Source organism: Vigna unguiculata, chromosome 5 (assembly GCF_037176805.1).
Source record: "Vigna unguiculata cultivar grain cowpea cultivar isolate G323 ecotype 2 chromosome 5, ASM3717680v1, whole genome shotgun sequence".
Classification (NCBI taxonomy): domain Eukaryota; kingdom Viridiplantae; phylum Streptophyta; class Magnoliopsida; order Fabales; family Fabaceae; genus Vigna; species Vigna unguiculata.
The window spans coordinates 2,599,688-2,612,503 of record NC_140796.1 but is presented as its reverse complement, the minus strand read 5'-3'; the positions used below and the strand labels follow the sequence as shown (position 1 = coordinate 2,612,503).

Below are 12,816 nucleotides of genomic sequence, written 5' to 3'. Positions count from 1 at the left end.
AATAAAAGAGGAGGAAAAAACTGGCAGTGTCGACGTCTAATAAGTTAAAAGTAATGTCGTGCTCGACCTCTTTTATATACAACAGAAAGTTTAAGGTATTCAAAGCTGTGTGGCCAATGGGTTTTGCATTAAATCTTGCACACTAGCCTGTAATGCTTAATACTAATATACTAATACGCAGGTTATTTCCAGTAAGAGGATAGCATAATCTACAGATATTTTAAAAGGTGGAGAATAACTTCTATTTAAATGCTTCATCAGAAGGATGAAAAATATGCAATATTTTTTATACAAATTTATTCAAAATTCCCATCACGCATAGGCAACCATTTTTAAATTCAATTTTTAATAATTCAGATAGATTTTTCATTAATTCAACCATATTTTAAATTAATTCATTAATTCAAATAATTAAATATTTTAAATATAAAATAATAGTCAGCAACAAACCTGATATAAATTCATTAAAAAATTATATATCATGTCTAACAAAATGAAAATATCATTATAAATAATAAAAACTCATACTTCGATTCATGCATCTAAAATATTTTTGAATAACTAGAACTATAAAAAGATCAGTATTGTACAAAAGATGAGATTTCTAAATCTTTTATAACATGTAGCTCACAGAGAAATGCTGTGATTATTGTGGTGAAGTTGTTCTTTCTGGTGCATATCCATAGCATAATCTGCATTACCGCCTGCCAAATAATATGGCAACAAACAAATATTGAAATCAATTAAGCAACTTTGAATAAAGTATAACTCAGTAAATCAACACATGTAACCAAAAATAATTAGAAAAACACAGCTCTCATTTCCACCTCGGCAATAAAAAATTCTTCAGCGCAAACCAAAAAGTAGTTAATTCCCTTGCAAAAATTGAGACAAGAAAGCATACTCACTAAATATATAATAGATAAATTTGATGCCTATCTTGAAACAGAAAGCAGGGGTGCATATAAATATCAAAACCAAGTAATGAAACAATACCGAGAATAATAAAAGTATAGAGTGTAATAAAGCCAACGCTGAAAGTAAACATGTATACAGATCCAGAAGACCTTCCTAATAAATTGTATAAATTTCATTGAATAACCACTCTCTCTCTAAGAAGACACTCTTTAGCCTTCAAAATAGAAGGCATACTACACCTTTGAATCCTAGTAAAGCTGGGAAATATTCATTCTGAATGCAAAACCTTTGGTTTTGTTGAACAATGGGACGGACGCCAAGACCCTATTTTCGTAAAGAACCTGAAATATTTTTGGTTATACCATTATTTATTGTTTAAGATGCACAAATAAACCAAACATAAAACATCATTTATCTTCTCTTACCCAACTGTCCTTGAGGCCCTCCAGCAGAACTAGGACGACTTGTCAGTTGAGGGAAGTCATTGATATCAAAAGGCGAGCTGTCATTGGTATTCACATCATTCAACATTCCCATAGAGTTCAAGTTACTTACTGCTTGAACATGGCTTTGGGAAAGTGAACCTCCAGCGCTGGGATGAATTTCCTAGCATTGAAATTACCTGTGGAGATCCTGGATCAAGAAAATTGTTCGTTACCAGTCTTCTCTATTCAAGGGGGAAGTTTACATACTCAACACGGAGAAACATACAAAAAACTTAATCATGCAATTCATACATATCTCAATAAGCAGTTCTTTCAGTTGCTTCCAATCAGATTTTGCTACCATAGACAAAACATCCGCACATCACAAAAAAAAACTCTTAATATCACTAAACAAACAAAATGGAGAAGTGACACCTGAGCCAACAAATTTGAAGCAGGAAAACAAGAGCATACGTTGCCAGAAAGCATGTCCCACTATCAAGTTAAAAAAAAAAAAGGTAAAAAACCAGGGAGTTGCTGCTACTCTCAAGGACAACAGTCCACCAGTCCAGTCCATGATTCTCAATATAGCAGAATAATATCGTTTAGAGGCAAGAATGAATAGCAGACACTGGTGTCTCAGTTTGGCTCACCGAACTTTGATGCAATTGGAGTGGTCGCCCAAATATGGACATTTTCTGCGTCAAGTTCTCAAGGGCCTCATGTCTATTCGCTAGTTCCATGAGAACCTTAATTCTTCTAAACGACACATTACTCGGTTTCTGCCCCTTCTCAATCATCTCCAAGAAGCACTTCTCTGCTTCTTCCAACTTCCCCATATCACAAAGCAAGTCAAACAGCACGTCAGAAACCAAGGTATACGACCCAAAACCCTTTTCCACCATGTTCCCCCATAACTGCAGTGCCATATCCACCTTCTCATACTTTCTAAACAACCTTATCAAGAACATACAAGACTGCGTATTCGGAAGGCATCCCTCAACCATCATCCTATTGTACATGATCCAAGAGTTATGCAAATCATTGGACCAGTAAAATACCCTAAAGAACAAATTGTAAGTAGTTGCATTCGGACTCAAACCCTTGCTCACCATCTCCTCCACCAAACCATAAGCATCACCAAGTCTCTTTGCGATGCAGAAATTCCTGATGGCAGCATTGTAGGCTGCAGCATCAGGGTAACACCCATACTCCTTCATCTCCTTCAAAACATCCCTGGCTTTATCAGGCTGCCCAATCAACCCCAACCCACCAATGATACATGTATACGTGATCACATCCGGCGACAAACCCTGGTCACGAATTTCATCAAGCACCTTATAAGCCTTCTCAATTTCCCTCCCCTTGCAGTAAACATCCACCAAACTATTGTATGTAACAACATCAGGTGTCATTCCCATTTCCTTCATTTCCTTGAAGAACCCTTCAGCATCCTCAGGGGTCTTCCACCCCGAAAGAAGAATGTTAAAAGTCTGTAAATTAGGACGAAATCGATGCTTCAAACTATGGTAAACGTTTCTAGCATCCGTCATGCTCTTCTCCTGACACAGCGTTCTCAACAGAGCATTGAAACAATTAGTATCAAATTCAGCTACCAGCTTCTTGAACTTTCTAAACGAGTCCACCGTTTGTCGAACGGAACACACTTTTGCAACTCTTCCCAACACGACCATAACGGTGCGAGCCGTTATGGCCGTTTGGTCTTTACGATGGCATTCAATTAAGACGTCCCAAACGTGACCATACATGCGGCTTCTACCGAGAATGTAGAGCATGGTGTCGAGGGAAAACGCAGTGTGGTAAAACCCTTTCCTTCTTCCGGTGTAACGGAAAAACTCTAGGGTTTGGGAGGGGTTCCCATGGCTGAAGCGAACCCTCTTGAGAACTTGATCGATCAATTCATTGGAGAGGAAAACACCGCTTGATTTCAGGGATTGTTTCAGCTGTTCCGGTGTGGAGGTGCTGCTGAGTATGCCGAACACTTTCTGTACGTTGTCGTTTTCATTGGAGCTTGAGAAGCAGTGCGGGATTACGGTTGAGGGAAGAGCGCAATTCAACGGCGATTTCACTGAGAAACGCCTCACCAACATTTTTTAAATTTGTGAAGTGAAATTGGTCGTTCAGGAAAACAATAACTTAAAGAAAGGTTCGACCCTCATTATACTATAATAATAAAATCACTCTTTAAATAGTTTATCAAAATAAATCAAAAATGGCATTCGTATATTTTTACTTTTCCTCTGACATTTGATTTTTAACTCTCTTTTTGTAAATTGTTGAGAGGCGAAATGCAGAAAGTTTTACTTGTTCATACCAGATACTATTCTACGAAGCTTGAAAAAAAAAAGATAACCTCACGATAAGAAAGAAAAATGTGAAAAAAACAACTTATTTGGTATATAATTTTCAGTGCAATATATTTTTTCAAAGTACTTTTTTAAAATAAATAAAATTCAAATTTAAAAATTTACTTTACACATTATCATTAGTGATGTACTTGATTAAAGCTTCTATAAACTCTTCTTTTTTCTTATCTAAGGTTGATGAATTTGATTCGGGGTGTGTTTATTTTTCCGTTTTGAAGCCCAAACCCACTTTTATTTTGCATTAAAAGTGATGCCAAATGTGTGACAATTTTGTTTTGAGATTTATTTGGTTCAAAAATTGGTTAGTTTCAAAGCAATTTAAAGATGTTTTTCTCATTATTTTCATTTCATCCAAAGAAACTTACTTTCCTTAACTGTAACCCAAACACACTATCAGTCGTAAAGTTGAAAGTAATCGCGAATTTTGAACGCATTCGGCATTAGCTTGTAAGTTAGCTGAAAATCGAAATTTTATTCGTTCACGAAATAGCACCAAAACGACTTAGAACGTGCGAATCACATTGCAAAACTTGGCTACTAGTTATTCTATTCTGTTTCATAAAAAAAAACTTGGGCTACTAGGGAGTAGTAGCTAGGTAGATTTGTTGGAGATGAAAAGATTTTCACGTGCAATGTATTAATGGGAAACGAAATATCATGAAACAGGAGCATTAAGACTCATTAGTCACACTCACAATGACACTGAAGCTTGTCTCCTTTCCTAACCCTGCTTTCATTTGACTACCATCATTTGGCACAACTGATTCACATTAAATAGGAAATTCCGTGCTTTCGTCCTCTGATTCAATGGGCTCAAGGTTTCCAATAAATTTTTGGCCCATTCCACGTGAAGTGGGCCAAACAAACTTTAAGGCCAGATATGATTCGGCCTGACGCCACATCTGTAATCAGTCTCCAAGTAATTTAGGAATAGGCATAAGGACATTTGATATATTAAAGCATAAATCAAATATGTGTACTAATAAATAAACAGATGTTCCTATATAAATATAGTAAGTGTATAAGAATTGAAAAACAATGGAAAACATTAAAATTCAATGGAAAGAACTTTGAAATATAGTAATTTTAAAATTTGAATTGAAAAACAATAGAAAACATTAAAATTCAATGGAAAGCACTTTGAAATTTGTATTAATGGGACCTTTTTTTCACTTTTCAGGTTAATAGAAAGACTAAGAAAGACTATCGAGAACTTCACGGTAGAAGTTCCAAAATTCACTTCTTTCATCTATAGCACTTTGACCAAACGGGTGTTGCTCCACATACTTCTGCATATTTTCAGCATCTGCCAATCCGTTCAGATATTCTCTCAGATCACCTCCACGAGCTGTCATAATTCATTCGTGATTAATTACCACTAGAAAATCGTGCTTCAAAGAGAAAATAAATGATCCATTAATGCCTTTTTGCGGTTGAAAAGTTATAATGAACCAAAAGTACTTTGTCTATGACAAAACTTGCTTACAGTAACTATAAGCTTAATGTTAAATGAAAGATGAAGAATTAAATATAAAGGTTAAGTTCAAAGAAAAACAGAGAAGCGCTACAGAACAAACAAAATCAGTCAAATCCACTTAGTCCATTAGCAAAATCTAACCAAGCCACAAGCAAATATAAATTAGAAGGTCATTTTGTAGTTTGGACCATACCTAGTGAATTGTCGCTCTGATTCTGAAAGTCGAATGACTGCGGAAACACGGAATTGCATGGCTAAAACAAATTATTTCACCATTCAAGAGTAAGTTAGTAAAATAATAGAAAAATATACGGGTGGTTTCGATTTTCTTGAATGAAAATTGAAAAAAAAAAAAAGAAAAAGGGAACTGGTTGTTTACAGGATTAAGTAATGCCTTGTATGGAGAATCATCCAACAGCAAAGTATTTGATTCATTGTAGTATCCCTTCTCCCATGGAAGTTTGGAATCGTACTTCTCCCAAATTTTCCTCAAATCTTTAAAAACCAATGGCTTGTACTTGTTTTCGAGAGTTTTGAAACTTGTTTTAGTACAATAAGAAAGATCCTACAAAAGTCAATAACATTTAATATGAGATGCAGAGAGTAGGCCATTATCTGATATAGATGTTTAAATTTTAAAGAGTTTCAAGATATTACCTCCTTGCCCAAATTGAAATACATATGAATATATTAACAAGTAAGAAGGAAAAAAATGGATCAATGTTAGCTTTTACTCACATGGTCGGTACAAATCCACAATCCCAAACATAATTTATACCAAATTTACAAAAAGAGGGTCTCCACAGGACAAATTATTTGAAAATCAAGAACAGTAGCCAAATGAATTCACAGATGACGGATAAAATACTTACCCAACAAAAAAGAAACCTGTTTCTCATTTTTCTTCCCATCAAATGATCAAGGACACGATTGATATTTTTCCTACAAAATAGTAATATGAAAAATTAATACGCCACAGATAAAACATCACTGAAAGAACATTGGGGTGGCTACTGAAAAGATGATGCAGACAAAGTGAACACCAAAGTTTTTAACTGACATTTTAGAAAAAGATGGTTGAGGAATATATACCTGGTTCTTGAAGACCATATGGCTACTTCAAACTTCTCAAAGCAGAAGTTCAGAAAGTCGAGATAAAAGGGCCTCTTGAATACTGAAATGAAGCATAACTCGATTGGTAAAGAATGCACAAGGCACACCATCTTAGTATAGAAAAAGTATAATAACAGAGTTGTTTCTCACATGCTTTCTTTCCTACGGTTGCATCTGCTTTACGATGCTTTGGAGGAGGAGAAACAATGTCCACAAGAAGCCCATTTACATCAAGAACAATAAGCTTTTTCTTCAAATATACAGTTGACGGTCCAACTAAAGAAATTCGCCTAGTTTTTGGCCTGTCTTTTTCATTTGTGGTAGAAACAGAAACTTTCCTCTTTTTATTTCTGCGAGAAACCCGTCTTCTACGGTTTGCTTTATCTAATACAGGTGACTCTGTATTCGTAGCATTTTTTATACCCTCCTTTGGCATGTCACAAACTACTATTTTGTTTTCCTCTCTAAGGTGTTTCATCCTATATATCTTTAGTTACTTAGGTAAATTAATGATGCAAGTAACACTATAATGGCACTATAGATGACAGCAATCTTAATATACTCTCCTCCCAAGGTTGATTATCTTGTACTGTTCCATTGTCTTTTGTCTAAATGAACTCTGCAAATGTAGACATCAAAGGACTCAAATGATATATAGAATTGTATCTACAGAAAAATGAGCCAGTAAAATCAAAAGTAATTTAATAAATAGGTCGAGATTAAAATAAAATACAAAACTGCTAGAAACAAAAACTCTAATTGTTCTGTAGGAAGACCAAATAAAACCTTGTAATCATCCATCACCATAGTATGCGAGGCTTCTGTTCAATTTATTGTTTAGTTTACTAACTAAGACCACATTCTCAATTTCAGCTGTGCAATCATCCACTGGAATAGAGAAGGCACTAAAAAATGCTAAAGTTCAACAATTTTAACGAGTTCTGATTCTGTCGTTCTTCCAACTCTAGCCGTTGTATTGGTTATTAAACTAAAGGCGTAACTTCGAAAAATGGAGAATAACAGAGACAGAGAGATTCCAAATAATCAAAGCCATGCGTATACAACTTACAATATACAGATGAACAGCTCAAATGGATAAGCTATAACAATTTTGAAAAATAAAACAAATTATACCGTAAAACAGAAGTGCAGAATTTTCATAAAGTATAATTCAGGTTAAGCAAATACCCATTACCAAAGCAAGGTCCCGAGAAGACACTCCAACTTTGGAACATAGAAGGTAGAAGAGTTTGGCTGTTCTTTTTTATCTTGACGTGTTGTCAAAGAAAATTTAACGTAAATAAAGAGAAAAGCAATTACAGTTCAACATCTGGGCTCAAAAGGAATATGAAAAGTTTCCAATATTAACACTCCGTTCACTCACCTGAGGTATTTCCTATTTAGAGGATCAAAGGGACCAGAGAAAGAAATGATTTGAAGGTGATTGAAATGTTTACTTGTAGGGGTTTAAGAGAGGGGAATAGAAACCAATCCAAATCTGAGACAGTTATCCAAAATCAGATCCGCTGAAAGTACTTTGATAAGGTTTTTTCACTTCTGAAAGTAATTTGTATAACAATCCTCACAACAGCAATGTACATGTACACAAAATTAAACTCGTGGAATTTTCAGAAACGATTCAGATATTCGATGCTACCTAATTGAATTCATTGTATTCTTCTACTAACCTGGCAGTTGGAGACGGTTGACGGAGCCTACCGTTTCTGTGTCCTCTGCGGCAGCGCAAGGGTGTGGTTCGCACCACCCTTGTTCCTCCGTTGGTCTTCGTTGTTTTGGTGGCGCTGGAAATGGTGGTGCCGGTGGCTTAGGTTTGTTATGGAGTTGAGATCTATTGAGTATTGAGTATGCCCCTTGGCTTTTAGGACAAAGTGATGTAACCGCAATGCAGATGAAGTGTTCGATAAAAGGGAATAGCAGCAATTCGAGCAAATTGATGTTCACGATTTTAAATAAGGGTATAAATAGATCCAATGGTAAGAGTCAACGTGAATTCCCGAAAAAGTCTTTTAGTGTAGTCACTAAATTGAATTCAATTTTAAAATTTAAATTAAGAATTGTATTTAAAAAAAAATGAATAACATTAAATTAAATTCTCAATTATAATATTGTTATTAAGAAAAATACTGACATGCTGTCTTTCAAAAATCATACCTAAACATATATATATCAGAAACTTCTGTTTTTTAATAAATGAAAACATATTTTCATATATGTGTTTTGGTGTATAGCAAGAAAGGGTGTAAGAATAACATGTTGTTGAGTTTCTCTTGTTCACCGGCCCAAGCCCAAACATGAGTGCAACGGTCCGTGCTAAAATGGAAAACACGGGCCATGTTGAGCAAGCCCAAAAGGAAAAATCACCTTAAATATTTGTATTATCGTTTGATCATTCTTTTAATAGTATCAATATCAATTTAACAAAAACAACTACATTAACACGTTTTAAATAAAATGAAAATTGAATTGAAAATAAAATAAAAAATTTAAAAATCATATTAAATAAATGTCACAAATATTTATTAAAAAAAAATTATATATTGCAGGACCACTGTTGTAAAACGACATTAATTGTATAATTAAATGCATGGTTGAGTAAATATGTTATGTTTGATTTGGCAATGTGATATTATTGAAGACGTTGAACCTTTAACAACAGTAGCAACTTCTTCATAAAGCCACAATTATTTGGATATTAATGTTTTAATTATTGGCAGTAGCCATCTTGAAGTACTGAGTGAAGCTGGAGGACAGTTAAGAAGAATGAAAGTTAAAAGATGTGCAGTACATGATGAGAAAAATCCTTCCGTGCATTGGTAGGTGCATCCAATATTAAATCAAATAAAGCTAACTTTATTATACTGAACCGAGGAAAAAATATATAGCCACCAATATGGAGATTAATTAATGATAATCGTACTTAATTCGATTGAAGTTATCTATTTTATGCATGTGTATAGAAAATAAATAAGATCCAATTTTACTAGTTATTAAATCATTAATAATTTCCTATAAAATACTGCTGGTACTTTCCGTATACTATACGTATATTATAATGTCAAGAATGTGTATTGTTACGTCTCCGTTATGTACGATTCAAAACCAAGTCTTGTCACAGGTCTGTGAATTTGCCATATCCCTTATTTGTAATGTTAAACAATAGTTATCTGTTACGATCGGTGGTGACTCGCGTTGCGAATTAGACTAAGCCGAAATTTTTGAAAGGAAAGAAGAAACATGATGATGAAGAGATATTTATTTGAATAAGTTTTTTTCTTGATTATGAAATGTTATAAATCGATATCATCCTAACCACGTAAAAATTAACACATGGTCTGATAGTATAATTATATTTAGTTATTGATATTATAATTACAATTGATAACGGTAGTTATAAATAAGTAAATTTAAGGTAGACATCTCTTTATTAACTGTTTGTTTATTGAGTGTTATGAAGTTTTTCTAGTACATCTCAACATATACGAGAGCAGTGAGAATATTTATTTAATATTTTTTATTTAAATTAGTTTTTGAGAAAAATTTCAGTTTTAAAAATATTTTTTTAAAAAAAATATACAAATATTTAGTATATCTAGAAAATCAAGATTGAGATATTATAAGTATTTCATATTATGTTACATTTTATTCTATATATAAAATATATGAATAAAATAAAATAACAAGTTTTTCTATACTAGATATCTTTCATATTTTTAAAAATTCTAAAAATTTCAATAATGGTATCATAGTCATCATTCTTATGAGACCTAGAGATGGAAGAAAATTTCTCATAAATTGTTATTTCACTATTTGACGGTAAAAGCTATGATCCATGGACGAAAAAAATGTAAACTTATCTAGATAGGCTAGATTTGTGAGAAGTCGTGACAGAATACGACATTGGTTATTTGCCTGAAAATCTCACTATGACTCAAATCAAAATACAAAAGAAAAAAAGACAAAGACAAAGTCATACTTGGTGTCTCACAAATTATCCTTATCAAGATTGTGACTCTAAAGGCATCCAAAGAAATTTATGACTAAGAACTATCCAAACAAATTGTTGGATATTGCTAACAAGATAAACTTATTAAGAAAAGAATTTTCAAATTTCAGACTTGTTGAGAAAATTTTGATGACTGTACTAGAAAAATACAAAACATCCATTACTTGAAAAATACATAAGATTTGTCTACAATTACTTTGACATAAGTGATATATATCTTACAAGCACAAGAGTAACGGAGACCAATGAGAGAAGATCATGCGAATGAAGTTACTTTACTTCATTATTGGTAAAGATACTCCTGAAGTCATGAACAACAAAAGAAATTATACAACAACACACAAGTTTTTTCATCTTATTTTCATTGTAAGAAAAATAATCATCAACATAACAAGCCTTAGTGGCTATATGCAAAAGGCCACATATGCAATCAATTGACATGTGAAAAAGATATGCAAATCCCAAAATTCTTAAAAAGGTGTAAATATTATATATGATGAATTGGGAAAGAACTACTTTGTACATCATCATGTGTTACAACCAACATATCTACAAAATGTTGGATTATAGATAATAGATATACAAAGTCATAGGACTCATGATCGAGAACTTTTCAAAGAATTCAACAAATTTGATATTTTCAACATAAGAATTGGAAATGAGGAACAACTTATGTGATAAGTATAAGAACAATTATAATTAGAACTCATTCAGGTGTAAAATTAATTTTTAACATGTGTTATATGTTATCGAGACTACTCAAAATTTTAAGTGTTACTCAAATGTTGGAGAAAAATTATAAGGTTTCCTTTAAAAATAAACTTTGTTATCAAAGATGTTAACAACTTAGAAGTATTTAAAGTTTATATATGAAGGGCAAAATGTTTACTTTAGATTTGATGAAGGAGGAAATAACTGCAAATGAAGAGAATATAAACAATGATTAAAATTAAAAGAAGATAAATATTTCACAAAGAAATTTAATATCAAAGTAATGAATGTAAATAAAGGTCTACATTTTAACATCATTAAAAGGTCTAATGTCACTATCATAAAATTCATAATTGACAAAGAATATAATGTTAATAGAAGAAGAAATACTAAGGAATGTTAAATTTAACGAAGACGTGGTCTCATGGAAGAAAAGAAAAACAATTACAAGAGAAAAAAAATCAAACATAAAAAAAAGTAAATTTTTAAAATCTGAAATTCAAATAAACAGATATTAAATGATAAAGAATAAGTAAAAAAACATAAAATTATAAAAAACTTGAAGGCATGATATTAATATAATCTCAATTTTAATAACAAATTACTATAATAATATTTCTTTTTGTGTGGATATTAAATAATACGTCTTTTATGATATTTTATGTTTTTATTTTCTAAGTTTACTATTTTTTTATATAAACTTTTATATAAAGTTTGCAAATGATATATATACTCGTTATATATATCTTAAAAGTTAGTTTTATTTATAAGATTAGATTATGTTTAAAATAGTTTTTTTAATATAATATGTGAAATTTTCAATACATTTCATCACATTGAAAACTAAATATATTGAATGTGAAATTATATATTTGTCAGTAATTTGATAGTTGATAAATAATACGATTAGTTTAATAGATGTTACTAGAACAAACTTCAATATGATATTAAAAGGTAAATTTTAAATTTAATTTCAGAAAAATAATTTATAGCATAAACTTTGCACCAATTTATACACGGAAATCGAATTTCATATTCCATCAATGTAGAATCAATCTCTTTCAAGATATATAAAAAAAAGTGGAGGGAATTGGTGTCGAGTTGTTTGTTGTTCATAAAAAGAAGAAAAAGTGGTGAGAAGGGTGATAGGGGAAGGTTTAGTCATTGGAATGATTAGGATGAAAGTTTATTCAAGGAGGGCACTTCCCACCCACTACTTACAATTGCATTCAATATATACGAGGAAAGCTAAGGTAGCTATGATCATCATATCATGCATCATCTAATCAAATGTCACCATGCCAACCAAATTACTTCCACTATATACCCACCGACATGTCCGTGAAAAGAGTTCCAACCCTTTAACATATTCATTAAATACATAAAATTGATAAATATAATAGTAAAATACGAAAAGAAAAGTCAAAATACTAAACTCTACACATTAATAATAATTGGGCAGTGAAATATATAGTTAAATTTAATTTTAGATTTCCAATTTCCTTTGTTATAAACTGTAGTGTCATTCATACGTATCAATTTTAACTATCGACTTTGATATCACTTATTAAGGTTTACAGAGAGAGTTTTACTGGAGAGAACAAACACCAGTAAGACCTAAGTCCAACCACATAAGATATTGATACTACTCTCAACCCAAAATTTTAAGACAATGAATTTATGCGTCTTTATTCTTATATAGTGCTCTACTTTCTCATTTTTAACTAATATGTAACGGTTTGTTAGATCTATTATATAATC

General features: G+C 32.1%; 2 protein-coding genes across 6 annotated transcripts; both read right to left on the bottom strand.

Moving 5' to 3' along the window:
• Positions 1-432: 432 nt before the first annotated feature.
• LOC114183049 (putative pentatricopeptide repeat-containing protein At1g02420) lies at positions 433-3,617 on the bottom strand. Of its 3 annotated transcripts, none has more exons than XM_028069886.2 (4): positions 1,997-3,617; positions 1,344-1,551; positions 1,158-1,259; positions 433-704 (listed from the first exon to the last, which is right to left on the bottom strand). In XM_028069886.2, the coding sequence occupies exons 1-2, from the start codon at positions 3,452-3,454 to the stop codon at positions 1,537-1,539; spliced, it is 1,473 nt and encodes a 490-aa protein (XP_027925687.2). In that variant the 5' UTR covers positions 3,455-3,617; the 3' UTR covers positions 433-704; positions 1,158-1,259; positions 1,344-1,536. The 3 variants fall into 3 exon arrangements, with proteins under 3 accessions (XP_027925687.2, XP_085530033.1, XP_027925686.2); XM_085673907.1 differs by having other exon boundaries at positions 1,656-3,611; XM_028069885.2 differs by having other exon boundaries at positions 1,344-3,611.
• A 634-nt stretch (positions 3,618-4,251) lies between these two features.
• LOC114183405 (putative FCP1 homology domain-containing protein C1271.03c) lies at positions 4,252-8,281 on the bottom strand. 3 transcript variants are annotated; one of them, XM_028070418.2, is made up of 7 exons: positions 8,009-8,281; positions 6,471-6,939; positions 6,300-6,381; positions 6,080-6,149; positions 5,587-5,772; positions 5,401-5,461; positions 4,252-4,632 (listed from the first exon to the last, which is right to left on the bottom strand). In XM_028070418.2, the coding sequence occupies exons 2-7, from the start codon at positions 6,796-6,798 to the stop codon at positions 4,544-4,546; spliced, it is 816 nt and encodes a 271-aa protein (XP_027926219.2). In that variant the 5' UTR covers positions 6,799-6,939; positions 8,009-8,281; the 3' UTR covers positions 4,252-4,543. The 3 variants fall into 3 exon arrangements, with proteins under 3 accessions (XP_027926219.2, XP_085530034.1, XP_027926218.2); XM_085673908.1 differs by lacking the exon at positions 4,252-4,632 and adding an exon at positions 4,685-5,121 and having other exon boundaries at positions 8,009-8,280; XM_028070417.2 differs by lacking the exon at positions 4,252-4,632 and adding an exon at positions 4,685-5,078 and having other exon boundaries at positions 8,009-8,278.
• Between the last annotated feature and the right edge of the window lie 4,535 nt (positions 8,282-12,816).